The 18,613-nt window shown below is 41.6% G+C and overlaps 1 protein-coding gene across 1 annotated transcript; it reads left to right on the top strand.

Annotated features, from left to right (window-relative positions):
- The first annotated feature begins 6,202 nt into the window (after positions 1-6,202).
- On the top strand, positions 6,203-17,115 carry LOC146712311 (uncharacterized). The gene is made up of 2 exons (XM_085451995.1): positions 6,203-7,221; positions 15,402-17,115. Exons 1-2 carry the CDS (start codon positions 6,704-6,706, stop codon positions 16,696-16,698), a joined length of 1,815 nt encoding a protein of 604 aa, XP_085308121.1. The 5' UTR covers positions 6,203-6,703; the 3' UTR covers positions 16,699-17,115.
- The last annotated feature ends 1,498 nt before the right edge of the window (positions 17,116-18,613 follow it).

Raw genomic sequence — 18,613 nt, 5'->3', positions numbered from 1 at the left:
AAACATCTGTCCTCTCTGTCCAAAATGTGAACATTGGCATCCTCAAAGAGTGACCTTTGACCTTTAGATGCAGATGAACTGCTGAGTCTTGTCCTGTGGAGGTGACTCTTCTATGTTGTGCCATGCGCTTGTGAAGTGGCTGTTTGGTCTCTCCAATGTAGAGGTCTGGGCATTCCTCGCTGCACTGTACAGCAAACACCACATTGTTAAGTCTGTGTTTTGGAGTTTTGTTTTTGTTATTTGAGTGACTGAATCAGGAACTCTGCCTGCTTTTGTTCTCACACTGGGTTTAATGAAAGAAGATTTCTGTTTGTCCATTAAAGTTCTTTGTTGTGATCTTTTAAGGATCCTGTGATGATCCAGAGCCTGGCTTGTCTCAAGGAGTCTCTCAGTGACCTGAGCATCAGCTACAGCTCTGCTGGCCTCTGTGTTCACTCTGCAGGAGACGTGGAGACCCGAGCTCACCTTCTGCAGCACTTGCAGTGAGGGAAGGTGAATCATCCTTTAGCAGGACATCATTCAGGCTTTATTAGCATCACTGTGACTGTTATTGTTAGGTTTAATGTATGTGTTGTAGGTCGCCATTTAAAAAGCTAGAATGCTTCTGTTTGCTAGCTTCTAGTTCATGTTCTTATACATGTAATACATTTATTACCAACATTAGAGTTTATCCGCTGGTCATTCGACATGACGAATGACTTCTAAAGTCTTAATCCAGCTCCAGCTCAGGATGCTGTAGAGTCCCGTCAGTAACACTTTTGGTCTGCTAGTAAAATGTAGTTCTATTAATCTGCGCTCGATTACTCTTGAACCGGAACCGGATGTGAGTCCCAAAAAACTGAATTTTGGAACAGAAGTTGAATTCTAAAACTGAAACTAAATTGTTGTTAAAATCCTTTTGTAGAGGATAAAATACAGTTTCAAAGAAAATGAATTGATTTTCAACATATAAAATTCAATTTCAATTTAGTGACGATCATTTTCAAACCAATACATACATACAGTCTCAGGTGCTGTCTGATGGGTATGGAGCTGCAGTCAGCAACAGTAATGGCCTTAAGTTGTTGGGTCAAGGATCGTCCAGTGTCTTGATGGAGATCTAACTGGATCCTCCAGCTCAGAGCTGGTGACTTTTTTCTTGGGTTTTCCACTTGGCTTTTTTGTTCCACAACTCTCAGGATCATTTAAGAAATTTCAGATGACCGTCTTACTGCGTCCCACCTCAGCAAAGATGTCGCACTGTGAGAGACCCTTCTTATGCAGTTCAACACCCCGACCACTTTCAAAAAGGGTCTTAATCACAGAACATGTTATTTAAACTGAACAGTTACAGTGTTTCCTGATTTCCAGTTTAGTTTTTAGCTTTAGTTGGAATATTCCTCCTCTGCCAGGCAGCCTTAGGCTGAGATTCACCCTGTCACATGTTTTTTGGGTTTTTTGCACGAATGCATGGTTCCATCTCTCAGACTCATGCAGTCCCAAATCATCACACCCTGCTTCACTGTCAGGATTCTGCATGTGACACTCTCGGACAGGTTCAATTCTATTATGCTATTATGCTGGAACTTTTCTAAGACAATCAAATTTGGACTCCAGTTTGCTCCAATTATTCATCAGAGTTCTTTAGGAACGTTTCAGTCTGCATTTTTGTCCTAAAGAGCAAACAACGTTTTTATTTCGTGGACACTGTCCTTCACTCTGAGGGACGTTCATTTTCACTGACAGCCCCTGGACGGTGTGGATCCCTGCTGTGTGTGGATTCATGTTAAAATATCACCACGACTCTGATTTCTGATGCAGCTGCTTTTATTTGGTCAGATTTTCCATCATGTCACAGTCTGACGTTTTAATTTTTCTCTTAATTATTTTTCATGTGACTCACTAATGCAGACAAAGCCCTGAATTTCAGTATGAGTGTCTAGTGTTTATTTTGGACTGTGCTCATGATATCAGGCTAACACAGGAGTACCCAGTTTAGTTTCATTTTGTGTTTCTACTTTTCTTTTCAATATAGGCCGTGTTAAGCTGTTCTTGAATGTTCATGAGAAAAAAAGCCTCAAGCTGTGAACTCAGTGATGATGAAATTACTGTGATGTTGTGAAGGATTTGACATGTAGCTGATATCAGTACAGAAGTGTACTCACTTCTGTTCCTGAGCCCAGAGCCTCATGTCAGAGATAAAGATCACAGATGCAGGAACAAACTGCAAGTCTCAGTGGGCGGAGTCAGAACTCCCCATTGTTCATTCCTCTTAACTCGTTCCTCTGAGCACGTTCAAACTTCTATCCACTTTGTTTTTCTTGAAGGTGGAGGTTTGAATCCAGGAGTTCATTCTGAGCTGCTGTAGTTGCTCATCAGCTTCCCAGTGAACCTTTTTAACCTGTGAGGGTTTCATGGTCTGTTTTCTAAAGAGTTCATTCGTTCTACTCAAATGAGGAAGTGGGAGGAGACGATGTGGTCAGTGTGTCAGTAGAAACTAAAAAGAAAAGCCTGTTTCTTTGATTTACACCACTCAGACTTCATACAGAAGGTACAGTCGCATTTTCTTTTCAGTTTCATTTTTGCTTTTTTGTATATTGAACTCTGATAATGATAAATGAGGATTATAGTAACTTTACACTGTGCTAATATTAGCTCTGCTTGTATGTTGCAGTCATGGCTGCGGTGTCGGCTCTGGTGTCTGAGGACAGTCTTCTTTGTCCCGTCTGTCTGAGTGTGTTCACTAAACCTGTGTCGATTCCCTGTGGACACAACTTCTGTATGAACTGTATCACAGAGTACTGGAGCACCCTGTCTGTACTCCAATGTCCACTGTGCAAAGAGACGTTTTACACCAGGCCGTTGCTTCGGGTTAACCCTGTCATTGATGAAATGGCAGAAAAGGTTAAAAAATCTCTTCAAGAAATGTTGTTGAGTTCATCTGAACAAGCAGGACATGAAGACGTGCTCTGCAGCATCTGTGCAGGGTCCAAGGTCAGCGCCCAGAAGTCCTGTTTAATGTGTTTAGTGTCCTACTGTCAAACACATCTGGAGCCTCATCAGAGGATTTCAGCTTTGAAGAAACACAAGCTGATCGATCCAGTTCAGGACCTGGAGAGCAGAATATGTCGGGATCATGGTGAGCCTTTGGAGCTGATCTGCAGACTGGATCAAAGGTTTCTGTGTCGGTCCTGTAAATGCGGTGACCATAAAACACATGAAACAGTGAGTCTGGAGGACGAGGCTGAAATGAGGAAATCCCAGCTGAAATTAGAAAATAACAGCATGGATCAGATGATCCAGGAGCGTGAGCAGAAAATCCAGGAGCTTCAACAGTCAGTGAAGACCAGCAGAAGTAAAGCTGAGGAGGCGTTATCGTACAGCAGGAAGGTGATGACTGCTTTGGTGCAGCACATAAAGACAGAGTTCACCAGACTGTCTGAGGCGATCGAGACGAAGCAGGAAATAAATGAGACGGAGGCAGAAAGCTTTATTGATGAGCTGCAGGCAGAGATTACACACATGAAGAAGAAGAAGCTGCAGTGTCATGAAGCTTCGCTCATCAGAGACCCCTTCAGCTTCCTGGAGAACGTCCTCCCTCTTACCTACAATAAGCCCCAGCTGCAGGACTGGTCTGCTGTGACTGTAACCAGTGACCAGTTTATGATTCAGGAGACCCTGGCCGAGCTGGAGACAAAAGTCAGAGAAGAAGTCAGCATGCTGTGTAATATCAACTTCAGATGTGGGAAACAACAGAGGTATGATCTGAATGTTTTGATGACTTGATCCAGATACGGGTTCTCCTCGAAACACAGTGAGGTCACGCAATCAAAATCAGTCAGTCCCTTCATCTCGACACCCCTTTTTGTACATGAACTTTTGTTTATTTCATAAAAATAAAGAATAGTTTATCTCATATCTGAAAAATCAGTAGTAAACTTTATAAGTATTATACATGGGGTGGCTGTAGCTCAGGAGGTAAAGCAGGTCATCTACTGATCAGAAGGTTAGTGGTTCAATCCCTGGCTCCTCTAGTCTGCATGTCTAGTATCCTTGGGCAAGATACAAACCTCAAATTGCACTCCGATGCATCCATCAGAGTAAGATGTGTAGGAAGCTCTAAGACAGTGCTTGTGAGAATGGCTGTGATTGGGTGAATGTGGCATGTTGTATAGAGCACTTTGAGTACTCCGGGAGAGTAGAAAAGTGCTTTCAGTCCTTTCACCATAAAGAGGTATTACATAATAAAGGGACTGTAGAGAATTCTTGTGTTTGTCTGTTAGAGAAGGAGCTCCGCTGGCTGGTTATTAAATAGTGCAGAGGGTGGTCAGGTTTATGGACTGGTTCTTATACAGCGCTTTACTACTTGACCACTCTAAGTGCTTTATACAACGTTCCTCTTTCACCCATTTAAGCTTTGTTGTTTTTGCTACCTAAGAGCTCACTCTGATTGTAACATCGAAGAGCAACCTGCGGTTCAGCATCTTGCCCGAGGATGCTTTTGGAAGTCCAAATCCTTCTCAGAATTATAATCCAACACATCAATTAAAATCATGATGAGGAGGAGGAATAGAGTCAAATCCAAGTCCAACATGGACGATTTCCGGTGCTGCTGCTGAAATTTCCAACAGTGAACTTCTGGAATCCTTTGAACTGCCCTTCTCGCGGGACACTGGAGACTGACCCAGAATGCCTCCAGACATCCCAGTTTACTTTTTAACTTTCAACTCCCCGCACCTCCCTCTCTCTTATATCTAGTCAAACAATCAGGTGTTTAAATAAGATTTACTGACCTTTAGCCCGTCCTTATTATCCTCTCCATCTCTAAGGCAAAGGTTATTCAGCTCACATTTCATTAGCACATTAACATGAGTCCTTTTAATCCAAATACTTTTCTCTTTAAAACTCAATACGTTCAATAAAGGCCCCTTTTTTTACTAAATCACACACTTTAAATGTTGCACATTCAGAGATCTCCTGATCTCATTCACACACACACGCTCAAAGTCACTCTCAAATAACTTTTACACAGGCTTTCAGCTTGCCTGAGTTAGACCTGCTGTAATTGCCCAACTTTCTGTGAATGGTACTCGTGGACAATAATCAATGGTCATGGCAATCATAAACTGACCTCCCAGCCCATTATTTCTTCAGCAGTGCTGGTTTCAGTCATTATGCAAATGTACTGTTTATAAGATTTGGGGAAAGCTTCAGTCAGCTGAGACTGAAGAAGTCACTTGGACGAGTGACGAAACGTTTCTGTCCAGATGAACAGAATCAATCTACGGGTAATAAATCCATATTTGAATATCAGTTTCTTTTTGAGAGTAGAAGATGACTGATCTCTAACTCAGTTCCTGTGACCTTAAATTGATTATTTATTGATTGATTCCTAACAGACGCAGAGGAGTTTTGATTTATTTTTTTTATCTGTTTATTTGAAGGTCAACCATGTTTTCGTATTTTATTCAATTTTATTATTGAAGCTTCCCTGTGATATACCTGTTCATTTATATTCCTTCTCACATGAATTATATACATTATTATTATTATTATTATTATTAAACTTAGTAAGACGTCTGGCTTCATCTGATTTCTGTATTTTGATCACATAAATGTTGAGTTTTGTCACCATACATGTTTGTGTCTTCAGGTTTTGTCTCATTTAAACGTCATAGTGTTTGTAAAAGTAAAGTCTGAGCTGTACAGCAGCTGCATCAGTACAGATAACATGATAATCACAGACAGCAGTACTCATAAAGACTTCTGCATTCACTCTGCCCTCTGATTGAAACTCTGCTTTGGTGCAGGACGAGTAACGTCTCAAAATACAAGGACATCATCTCCAGAAGTGATCTGATCAGTTCAGGACCTCCTGCTGTCTACCAGCTGAGAGCAAAGAAACAGAAGTTTGGAACAAGAATGACTGTTGGAGAAAAAAGACAAGACAAGACAGACAAAACCATCTTACTTGTGGGAGAAACAGGAGCAGGAAAATCTACTCTGATCAACGCTCTGCTCAACTACACCATGGGAGTGAAGTGGGAGGATGGAGTCTGGTTTATGATCGCAGAGGAGGAGAGAAGAAGTCAGACATCAGATGTGATGGTGTACGAGATCTTTGGGTTTGAAGATGAAACTCTGCCCTACTCTCTGACCATCATCGATACTCCTGGATATGGAGACATTGAACACGGTGGCATCTTCAGTCACAGATTATTGAACTTGCTGGATGGAGTCCATGAAATTCATGCAGTGGGTCTGGTGATGAAGGCAACAGAGAATCGACTGAGTGATCGACTGATGTACGTCTTTGATTCAGTGATGTCTCTGTTTGGAAAAGATGTGGAGCAAAACATCATAGCTCTGATCACACACTCAGATGGAAGCAGGCCTGAAAACCCTCTTCAAGCTCTTGAAGATGCAAAAATTAAATGTGCCAAAAATAAGAAGAATCAGTCTGTTTACTTCTTGTTTAATAACTGCCAGCTTGAAGACGAGGCAGAAAAATACCTGAAACTAAACTTTGAAAGCTCAGAGAGAGGAGTGAGAGGGTTCACAGCCTTCCTGAAAGAAAGTACACCTCTGCAGCCAGAGGCAACTCCTGAAGTGTTAAAGGAAAGAATCAGACTGACAGCCTGCATCCAAAACCTGCAAGAAAGAATCAGATTCACTGAAGTGAAACAGAGAGAGATGAAACAGACTCGGGAAGCTCTGCAGAAGAATGAAGTGGTCACTCCATGTGTTGTTTTTAAACATAAAGAACCTATCAGAGATGTGTGGGCCGGGTTTGAAAGCAGCTGTCAGCTGTACAGTCTGTGAGGAGAACTGTCACTATCCTGGATGCACGGTGCCCTTAAATCACTGTGAGGTCTTTAGAGATGGTCTCTGCACGTCATGCACCAACAAGTGTCCTGCATCAGTGCATGTGAAAGAAAAGTGGAGATATGTGACCAGGATAAGGAGCAGTCAGAAGAACAAAACACGAACAAAAAAGAAGGACGTTGATTTTCTTGAAAAGGAAATGAAACTGCTGACAGCAGAGAAGTCCCAGTTCCTGGATGAGTCCTACCAGCATGTAGTCAGACTGGAGCAGATCGCTCTGAAAGCTGATTCAGCGTCCACTATTGTCCACTTGGACTTCCTGATTGAGAAGATGAAGGAGAGAGGAGACACAGACAATGTCCAGAAACTGGAGGAGATGAGAAGGAGAGAGGATGAAGGAATTAGAGGAGCTCTGAGGTATGTAAAACTTACAGCACTCACAGAACAGTGACTGGAGTTTATAATTACTAAGTATAAACTAGGTGTTTAATTATCATAGAAAAGTGTACAGATCAATATCACTGCTGAAACACATCAGTGATAGTTTATCCTGGGTTTAAGATAAGATAAGATAAGATAAGATAGAACTTTATTAATCCCTCGGGTGGGTTCCTCTGGGAAATTCGACTTCCAAAAAGCACAGCAACGACCGAAGTTACAGTTACAGAATTGTTATATATATACACACACACACACACACACACACACACACACACACACACATATATAAATACAGAGACAAATATAAATAAAATATACAAAGGGGATAAATAGAATAAATAGGAATAAAAAATAAAAATACAAGTGAATTGCACATTTCAAGTATTGAGTCTATTGCACTGTTGACTATTTACAAAAGGTATTGCACAAGGTATTGCACAGTGAGGTGAAGAGGCACTACAGCTTAGTTGTTCCCCCCTCCTTTGTCCTCCTGTTTCCCCTCCCTCTCCCCTCCAGAGAGGAGTTAAACAGTCTGATGGCGTGTGGGACAAAGGAGTTTTTAAGTCTGTTAGTTCTTGTCTTTGGGAGAAGCAACCTGTCACTGAACAGACTCTTCTGGTTGTTTATGGCCGTGTGCAGAGGATGCCCAGCATTGTCCATAATGTCCATCAGTTTCTTTAGTGTCCTTTTCTCTGCCACTGTCACCAGAGTGTCCAGCTTCATGCCGACCACAGAGCTAGCCCTCCTGATCAGTTTCTCCAGCCTGGATGAGTCCTTCTTTGCTGTGCTGCTCCCCCAGCACACCACAGCATAGAAAAGTACTCCAGCAACCACCGACTGGTAAAACATCCTCAGGAGCTTCCTGCAGATGTTAAAAGACCTCAGCCTCCTGAGGAAGTACAGTCGGCTTTGGGCTTTTTTATACAGGTGCTCTGTGTTGCATGACCAGTCCAGTTTATTGTCCACCCACAGCCCGAGGTACTTGTACTTGTTGACCACCTCCACCTCCTCCCCCTCTATCTGAACCGGCAGTGGACCTTCTCTGGACCTCCCGAAGTCCACAACCAGTTCCTTAGTCTTTGAGGTGTTGAGTTGCAGGTGGTTTGTGTGACTCCATGCGACAAAGTTCCTCACCAGACTTCTGTACTCCTCTTCCTGATCATCCCAGATACACCCCATGATGGCCGTGTCATCTGCAAACTTCTGAATGTGGCATAATTCAGAGTTGTAGCAGAAGTCAGAGGTGTACAGGGTGAAGAGAAGAGGGGACAGCACAGTTCCCTGTGGTGCTCCTGTGCTGCTGACCACAGTGTCAGACGTGATGTCCTTCAGCCTGACGTACTGTGGTCTGTCGGTGAGGTAGTCGGAGATCCAAGCCACCAGGCAGGGGTCCACCTCCATCCTGTTCAGTTTTTCCTGAAGCATACAGGGCCGGATGGTATTAAAGGCACTGGAAAAGTCAAGAAACAGTATCCTGACCGTGCCTTTTCCCCCATCCAGGTGTGGGTTTATTTCACTCTTAGTGTTCAAACAGTTTCTCTGCTCAGCGTGACACAGTCATAATAAACTACATTTCTGTAATCGATGAAGAGGAGGAGAAAAAAACTGATTCTCATGGCTGGATTTGAATGTTAGCTATGGAAATGTGTCTTTTATCATAAAGAAACTGAAATCAATCAGTGTTTTGTGTGAGAACATGAAAACAAATACAATATAGAGAAATTGACATCTGGTTTAAAGGATGGAGAATTACACAAAACGTCTTATACTGAGGTAAAACTACAATGATGTGCAAAAAATCTTTAGTCCAGCATCTCATCCCCAAACTTTGATGGGCACTTCAAACTTTTCCAGCTGGGAACCATGGCCTCGGACTTGGAGGTGCTGCTCTTATCCCAGCCCCTTCACTAAAGACAGAGGGTTACAGCTGGAGGTTATTGTTCAGTCATGGACTATTTTAGTTAATGGAAAGATATTTAAAATAATTTTATATAGAGTCCAATCATAAACATAAATGTAAAATATAAATACCATATTTTTTGGACCATAAGGCACACCAGATTATAAGGTGCATTAAGCAAAACAAAACGGTCCGATAAGTCAAACTTCCCTCAACTCATTCTTCTCGCTTCCTCCACTTCTGTACCATTGATCCATTAATGTTGAATTCTCTGCAGCTGCTCTATTCCCATGTTGTTGCAGTGTATTAATGACTAACCTCATATTGTGGATGGATTATCTCAGTTGTTCTCCTGACTGAAGTTTGGTCCGTTTACAGCATCCCCTTAACCTTTATCGAGTGGAAAAAAGTTAGCGTTCATCCTCCAGCGCCACTGTGCTAATGTTATGCTAACATAGCTGTGTCGCTAGCGATCACGTAGCACATAAATTTATGTACCAGCTAGCCTAACTTCAGTAACCCTACAAATGTCACAGAAAGTGTTTAGTTTTCTGTCTTCATTTATGCTGGAAGTGATAGTGTTACACCCCTGAAAACAGGGAGTGATTTTGACTTGCTTCTCTCATGCAGTCGTTTATTGCAATCAAAATGAACATAAATGTTTCACATTCTGTACTGCTTAATGGCACATGGTAGAAGGAAAAGCTAAATAATAATGTAACACAGTAAGGGGAATTGTTGAAAAGAATACATCAATGGGCCAATAGGCTCGACTATAGGAGCACAGGGGTGTGTTTAAATGAGACACAGAGACAAGATTTTAACTCAAAAGAACCAGACGACTTTAGTGAAATAAACCATAAGGTTGACAAGCACAGGTTAAAGACACTTTACAATGGTAGAAAGGAAACTTACAAAAATTAAAAGAAGAGTAAAACACATAAACTACTAAGCAATGACTTGGCCAAGTGTTACTTTTGGTTTTCAGTGTTGGGTTTCAATGTTCGGGTTTCAATGTATGGGATTCAATGCTTGGGTGCACCCTAGTAACCTGACTCCTTAACTCTTATAGAAACAGATTACACAAATCCAATGTACATTCAAATGAAAATCTCACACTCTTTTCACATGTGGAGAATTGTTCTACACAACAGCTCATTATTTAAAGTCCCAAATAAAAAATGTCCAAGGGGTAAAGTCCAAAAAATTCCCAGGGTTTGAAAGAAAATAGGGGTGAGAGAACGTCAGTCAGTGGTCTCATGTATAACCAGCTGTGTGTGAAAGTGTGAGTGATACAGTCCTACCACACCGCAAGGTGCAGCAGATCATCAAGTGGAAAAGAAGCGAATCTCAGTCTGTCTAAGTCCAGGTGGGAAGGCTCGCCATCTATTTCACCGGAGGAATCCACCTCAGGAACAATTCAGCATACAAAAAAAACCCTGACCTGTCAACAGACAGGGTCAGAAGAGCAATTCAAATATTAATTACCGTACTTTCTGGACAATAGAGCGCACCTGTATATAAGCCGCATCAGCTCTATTTTTAAAAATTTAAAAAAAAAAAGATATACAAGCCGCACCCGGCTATAAGCCGCAGATATCTATGATTAAAAAATAGATATTTACTGCATGTACAGAACAATCTTGTACTGCAAATGTACATGTATGTACCTGAACAGATTCTTTCCGAACAATGCCTTTTAACACGGCAGCAACTTTGCTGATTAAAACAGAACCAAGAGAAAATAACCGCTATTTATTTACCTCCATTTTTCCTGTATTTGAAACCACAAGTCACTTTAATCATCTTCGCTGAAACCCATGAAGTCGTCTTCTTCAGTGTCGGAGTTGAACAGGCTCAGAAGCGCTTCATCACATCTGTCTCCATCAGTCTCGCTCTCCGTGTCACTGTCATCCTCCGGTGAAGTTGGCTCTGAAGGTGCGCCGCTCTGTTCGCGCAGCAGTCCAGCCTTTCGGAACCCATTGGTGATGGTGGATTCTTTCACAGCACTCCACGCTGTTAGGATCCACTGACAGACATCAGAAAAGGATGCTTTTCGCATGCGGCCAGTTTTTGTGAATGACTTTTCACCGCTTGTCATCCAAGTCTCCCACTCAACCCGTAGTGCAGCTTTAAATGCCCGATTTACACTGATGTCCAGTGGCTGCAAAAACTTTGTTGTACCTCCAGGAATCACAGCTGGAATGGAGTTTGTTTTCTTGATCGCTGCTTTCACAGAATCTGTGATGTGGGCCCTCATGCTATCCAAAACAAGCAGTGCTTTTTTCCAGTGAAAAAATCCTCCCGGGCGCTTCCCATAGCACTCCGTTAACCATTCCTTCATTAGACCTTCTATCATCCACCCTTTGGTGTTAACTTTGACCACTATGCTTTTCGGGAGTTGTTCTTTCGGCATAGTTATGCGCTTAAAAATCACCATTGGTGGAAGTTTTTGTCCGGATGCTGTGGATGCCAGAACGCAGGTGAAGTGCGTCCTCTCATGGCCTGTTGTTTTCAACAACATGGATGATGCACCTGTCTTGTTAACGGTCCTGGTCAGAGGCAGATCAAATGTTAAAGGTATTTCATCCATATTGATTATGTCGTCTGGTCCGATGGAGTTTTCTTGTATCTTTTTTTCAACGAATTTGTGGAAGTTTTCAACTTTTTCCTGATAGTCAGGGGGGAGTTGCTGACAGAGAGTGGTCCGATGGACAGGTTTTTACGTTTCATAAATCTGAAACACCATGACGGCCCACCTTTGAAATCTTTAATATTCATTTCGCGGGCGATTGTTTTGGCTTTCAGTCGGATCTGTACAGTGGATACACCTCGGCCACCTGCTCTCTGTGTGTTCACCCATTCCTCCAGGACATTTTCAAGTTCAGGCCACCTGCTTTTATGTCCTCTGAAAGCTTTTCTCGACTTTTGGCATTGCATGAGCTCTTTCCGCTGTCGCCTCCAACATCTCACCATAGACTCATTGACGCTAAGCTTGCGTGCAGCAGTGCGGTTTCCCTCCTGGATAGCAAGATCGATGGCCTTCAATTTAAAACTTGCATCATACGAACTTCTTCGTGTGGTTTCCATGATGAAGGGGCGAGGTATTGAAAATAATTACCAGTTGGTAATTTGTTGTGCGTGTTCTGTCTGCTAAAGAAAAAGTAGTGTATTCTTCTTTGCATTGATTTTTCATCTATCTTGTTTTTTATTCTAATTCTGGTTAGAGTCCCCCTAGTGGTGGAAGAAAAATCCACAGAATAGCCGCACCTTTGTATAAGCCTCATGGCTCAAAACCTAGGAAAAAAGTAGCGGCTTATAGTCCAGAAAGTACGGTATGCTGTTCTAGGTATAATTCACAACTTAGGATTTTGTTGAAATCACATTCAACATCAATTTGCAATTAAAACACTCAAATTTGCAAAAATAAAACATCTCTCTTACACAAACTATGCATTAAACCAAGTAAAGTCAGTGCATATGCGACAATTATTAATCAAACAATTGACATTAATTCAGTTTCTCAACGATAAAATGTGAAACAGACGTGAACTAACTAGACATACAATATGTGCTCACCGATCTCAGTGCATCACGGCCGAAAACAATGGTATGGTTTCTCTCGGTCGGAAAATGCGGGGCTCTAAATAAGGTAACAGGACATTTTGAAGTATGACCAATTCGCGTTTGTCGCGTCTATTGCGTTCGGTGTGAATGCACCGTAAGACTGCAACTCTGCTTCCTGGTCCCAACTCTCCATAGTCATTTTTTTTTTCGGGGGGTTAATAAGTCTGTCGATATTTCTAGAAATGAGAGCTGCTCCATCCAAAGTGGGATGGATGCCGTCTCTCCTAACAAGAAGCCCACATCGTTTCTGGGACACCACTCAGACAGCCAGCAATTTAAGGAGAACATGCGGCTAAACATGTCACTCCTGATTGGGTCTGATTGGGTTACACACCGATTCAATATTGATTTTAGTGACCTCCAATTGACGTAACCGGGTGTCATTACTGCCGACGTGAATTATAATTTTACTGAATTTACGTTTACCCTTAGCCAGCAGTTTTAAATTTCATTCAATGTCACCTGCTCTGGCCCCTGGAAGACAATTGACTATGGTTGCTGGTGTCTCTAGCGTCACATGTCTGAGAACAGAATCACCAATTACCAGAGTTTGACCCCCGGCGGGTGTGTCGCCGAGTGGGGAAAAACGGTTAGACACATGAACGGGTTGGTGGTGTACCTGGGGCTTCTGTTTAGGACTATGCTTCCTCCTCACGGTCACCCAGCCTCCCTCTTTCCCCAGCTGCTTGGGAACAGCTAGCGGGGCCTACGCTATCTTCGGCTGCACCAGCTACAGTGGCCTGGCTAGCTACGGGTGAATGAAGGGTGCGAAGCCGAGTCTCCATATCTGTAATCCTGGCCTCCAGAGCTGCAAATATGCTACATTTGTTACAGATATCATTACTGCTAAAGGAGGCTGAGGAGTAACTAAACATCTGACACAATGAGCAGGAAAGTGCAGGAGGGACTGGGACTCTCTAAATCTGGGACTCTTCACCATTGACCCTTAGAACTGAAGAAGCTTCTCAGATGAGAGGTGAAATGTCTTCAAGTAACTTAAAGAAGTCCAGACGCTTTTCTTTGCAAACTCCTTTGACTATGATGACCTGGATGACTGAGAACCTTCACAGACTTATCTAAAAGTTTTTAGTTAAACTGCTCTGCAGATAAGCTACTGTGTGTTGGAACAGGAACAGGAAGTAATACTCTACCTCTCCTGCCGTTAGCTTATTGGACATTATACAGTATAACACTGGGGCTCAAACAACTGAGGTTGTTTTGTATCTATGTGCACAAAACAACTGTAATATAATGCTTCTAAAGCTTACAAGACATAGAAGGGCTACCTATTAAATATATTAACAATGTACAGATTGTAAATTTATCAACTTTTAAACACTTTTACCTGAAAACAGGGGGAAAAGAATCACGAGATTTTTGATCATTTTGACTTGCTTCACTCATGCAGTTGTTTATTGCAATGAGGAAAGCACACGAAAGCCCCCTTGTCAGAATGGAGACACTACCAATCAATCCCAGAAAAGGCTTACTAGCCGATCAGTGATGTGCAGATGGCATCTCTCTTGAATAAAATGAGAACCATTGGTGTAACATGAAAAAACTTGTCAACAATTTCTTTACTGTATTTACATTATTTTTATCCTTATATCAACTAAGATGAATTAGTATTAACTGTATAACCCTTTTACTTTCAGTAGTCTTTCAACCTGTCACAATAGCAGAGCTTTATGTTTTAATGTTTTCAGAAATCTCTCAGTGAGAACATCGTATATCATGTTTAGGTGGAAACTAGTGAGCTAACTTCTTGCTAGCTTCTAACTCAGTTAGCTTTAATAAATTCTGTTTTCGTGGATGCCTGGATGTTAAACTTATTTGTTACACCTGGTAAAGCAGCAACGCTGATCATTTTATTAAAGATGAAAGAATTTAGACAGTTTTAACTCTCAGTGATGCTGCAGTGTTTGTTTGACTTTCGGACCTGAAGAGACGGAGTTTAGGACCCAGATTACTCCGCGACGCTCCTGACAACGGTATCCGTAACGCTCCAACAATCCATCAAGCAGTGCAGCTTTGTACCTTACCAAAGTCGTACTTAAACACTTTTTGACAGATTTTTGAGGGCCATGTACCACATAAAATTGGTTCAAGGTCAGTAAACACAACCAGAATTCATACATAAGGCGCACTGATGATTTTTGAGAAATTAAAGGATTTTAACTGCTCCTTATAGTATAGAAAATACGGTAAATAAAAATAAAATAAATAAATATAAAGTTTCACTTTCTCTACTTTGATGCCAGATGTTTAAATCTGCATAGAAAATCACCCCAATATTCTAATACTTACAATAAAAACTAAAAATGAAATTAAAACTGTATGAATCCAGGGCAGCAACAGCTGTGGCTCACCCAGATGATGTCATGCCAACCCAATCAAAGGTTGAGGGAAAATAAAAGTATAATTAAAAAGTAGCAGTGTGACCACTAATGCTTTGGTAGAGCAGACAAAAAAAAAAGAATCTATTTGGACAAAATAAAAAAAGGTTTAATTTTATGTGACCTTAGATTCTGAGCAGAAAAGCCTCAGCTCAGTTTTCAATGTTAAACAATAGGAACCTGTTCATAATGTTTGCATGTGTACTGAAGACTTTCTATGCTTTTCTGTGCAGGATCAGTTTGATCTCATCACCACATGAAGACATCATCTCAGACAGTTTTCTCATCAGGTCAGGACCTCCTGCTGTCTACCAGCTGAGAGCAAAGAAACAGAAGACTGGAACTCTGACAAGAATGACTGTTGGAGAAAAACGTCCAAACAAGCCGAACAGAACCATCTTACTGGTGGGAGAAACAGGAGCAGGAAAATCTACTCTGATCAACGCTCTGCTCAACTACACCATGGGAGTGAAGTGGGAGGATGAAGTCTGGTTTATGATCGCAGAGGAGGAGAGAAGAAGTCAGACATCAGATGTGATCGTGTACGAGATCTTTGGTTTTGAAGATGAAACTCTGCCCTACTCTCTGACCATCATCAATACTCCTGGATATGGAGACACCAGAGGGATCGAACATGATGACACCATCAGTTACAGATTATTGGACCTGTTTCAATCAGACGATGGAGTCCATGAAGTTCATGCAGTGGGTCTGGTGATGAAGGCGAGTGTGAATCGACTGAGTGAGCCATTGAGGTATGTCTTTGATTCAGTGATGTCTCTGTTTGGAAAAGATGTGGAGAAAAACATCATAGCTCTGATCACACACTCAGATGGAAGCAGACCTGAAAACCCTCTTCAAGCTCTTGAAGCTGCAAACATTAAATGTGCCAAAAATGAGGACAGTCAGCCTGTTCACTTCCTGTTTAATAACTGCCAGCTTGAAGAGCGAATGGAGGAAAACACAATTTTTAGAAATTCATGGGAACTTACACAGACAAACATGGATCATTTGACAGACTTGTTGGGAAAATCGAATCCTCAGAAACTGGTGAAAACAGCCGAAGTGTTAAATGAACGAATAAGACTGAAAGCCTGCATCCAAAACCTGGAAGACAGAATCGAGCTGGCTGACCTGAAACAGACAGAAATCAGACAGATCCGAGAAGCTCTGACGAAGCAGACAAATCACAGAAATAAAATGGAAATTGAGAAAATATTGAGTCTTTTGGAAAATCTTGAAAAGGAAATTAAAGTGCTGACAGCAGAAAAGGAAAAGTGGCTAAGTGACTCCTACCAGCATGCTGTCAGACTGGAGGAAATCGCTCTGAAAGCTGATTCAGCATCCACTATTGTCCACTTGGACTTCCTGATTGAGAAGATGAAGGAGGAAGGAGACACGGAGAAGGTCCAGAAACTGGAGGAGATGAGGAGAGAGGATGGAGGAACCAAAGAATCACAGAGGTACAAACTTGGTCAAACAACATCAGCTAGCAAAAACATTGGGAGACCCTCCCTCTGGTATAAGTGAAACATGTAAAGAAGCATCAGGCAGCTGTGTAGATTGCTTTTTTTCCCTGATACTGCTTTATGCTACATGTTCAGATGTACACCATGTGGTTGTTGTTGTGGACACGAGGGAATATCAAGTATACTTTCATATTTTATCCAGTTATTAAAAAATATAAATTCTCATTTATAAAAAAACCCCTTTCAGTTATTGCTTTTTCTTTATTAATATACCTGTATTTCACAAAGATACCTGTACTTATGTAACAGCATATAACAAATATCACTACATAAATAAAACATTGTTATTGTGCAGAGCAGGTCTGAGCTGTCTCAAACTGTACGACTGAATCTCGTTAGAAGTTCATAGGTTAGAAGTTTGTAGGTCACGATGCAGGTTCTCACACTATACGGCCCGATGCTCTGATGCGACCTGAGTGCTCACACTGTGTGTCCATAACATGAAGGTTATAACCAGTGTTGGTCAAGTTACTTTAAAAAAGTAATCAGTAACTAAACTTTCAGCCCAATTCTACTTTTTCTGCATAATCCATCATACAAAATGTAATCAAATGGAAAAGTCTCTTTTTAACTTGTTTTATTAGTTTTAATCTTTTAACTTTATGCATCAAGCAAAAATTTAATTATATGCAACATTCTCTGACTTGAATAAATTAGTTTAACATTTAAACCTATTTTCTGCACATTCCAGCACATAAAATAAAATATTTTTTGTGTTTACACTCACTCTTTCAAATAGATGCAAGTAAAACACAGCAGAACATAAATAAAGTCAAAGACTCAGCGGTCCTGTTGCTCTATTTTAACCTGTAAAGCAGGAGTGGGGGTAGGCGGAGGTTTACCCTGGCGCAGGTGTGCCGCGGTCAGTGGAAGAATCCGCGAGTTTCTCTGTGAGTTTCCCATTACGTCGTAGCTACTCGGTGCTTGTTTGGAAGTTTAGGGGTTTTTTTCGCTGTAAAAAGAAGTTTTCTTCCCACGCACAGCGGACACTAATGTTTTTGTCACTTTTTATGGAATCAAACTCAAAGTAAGGTCAGTACTTCCACGCTTTAAACGCTGCACGCTCATACTCTCTCCTGCACTCGATATATGATCCACTGTTGATCTGCACACAGCTGTTGTCACTAACGTCGCACTCGCTTACGTCATAAGACATTCTCGCAAAAAATCACGGTTTTAGTAACGCAGTAACGCAGCGTTCCTACGGGAAAGTAACGGTAATCTAATTACCGTTTTTGCGATAGTAATCCCTTACTTTACTCGTTACTTGAAAAAAGTAATCGGATTACAGTAACGCGTTACTGCCCATCTCTGGTTATAACACAAAATCTGTCTCTTTCACTCACACAGACACTCATCACCATCATCAACTTTGCTAAATTGCTAATGAAAAACATTGACCAGGCAGCTGTGACTGAGCAGCAACGTCCATCCAACTATTTTCACAGTTGTTGTGGTTGTGATGGCTGATCAATCAGTTTGATCTGTTTGATTATTGATCAGTGATGTCAGACTGGAGTCAGTGTGATGTTGTTGTTGTGTGTTTGAGACTTTTAGTCTCATGAAGGTCTCTGCTGCCGTAGATCCTCTGAACTGTGTCAGAGGTCTCACTCTGTAGGAAACTCTCAGCACTTTCCAGCAGCTCCTCCATCATGGAGGACGTTCCCTCACTGTAACAGGTGGAGGAGAGAGGAGAGGAAGCACAGGTGGATCCTCTGAGGAAGAGGAGCATTCCTACAAACCACATGATCACATGACCAGAGGGGCGTGGCCTTCAGTGGTAGTAATAAAGGAACAGATTTGAAGGCTCCAACAAAGCAGACCTGTGATCACTTTGACTCAGTATGATGGATTGTTTGGATTTGTCTTTGTTTCTCTGGCTTTTCTTGTGTGTCTGTGTGTCTTTGTGTGTTGGA

The sequence above is a fragment of the Copadichromis virginalis genome, linkage group LG3, assembly GCF_057382275.1.
Source record: "Copadichromis virginalis isolate Kocher_CV1m ecotype Utaka linkage group LG3, C_Virginalis_male_GT1.1, whole genome shotgun sequence".
NCBI lineage: Eukaryota > Metazoa > Chordata > Actinopteri > Cichliformes > Cichlidae > Copadichromis > Copadichromis virginalis.
The sequence above is the reverse complement of the archived record's forward strand: the minus strand, read 5'-3'. Positions and strand labels throughout refer to the sequence as shown.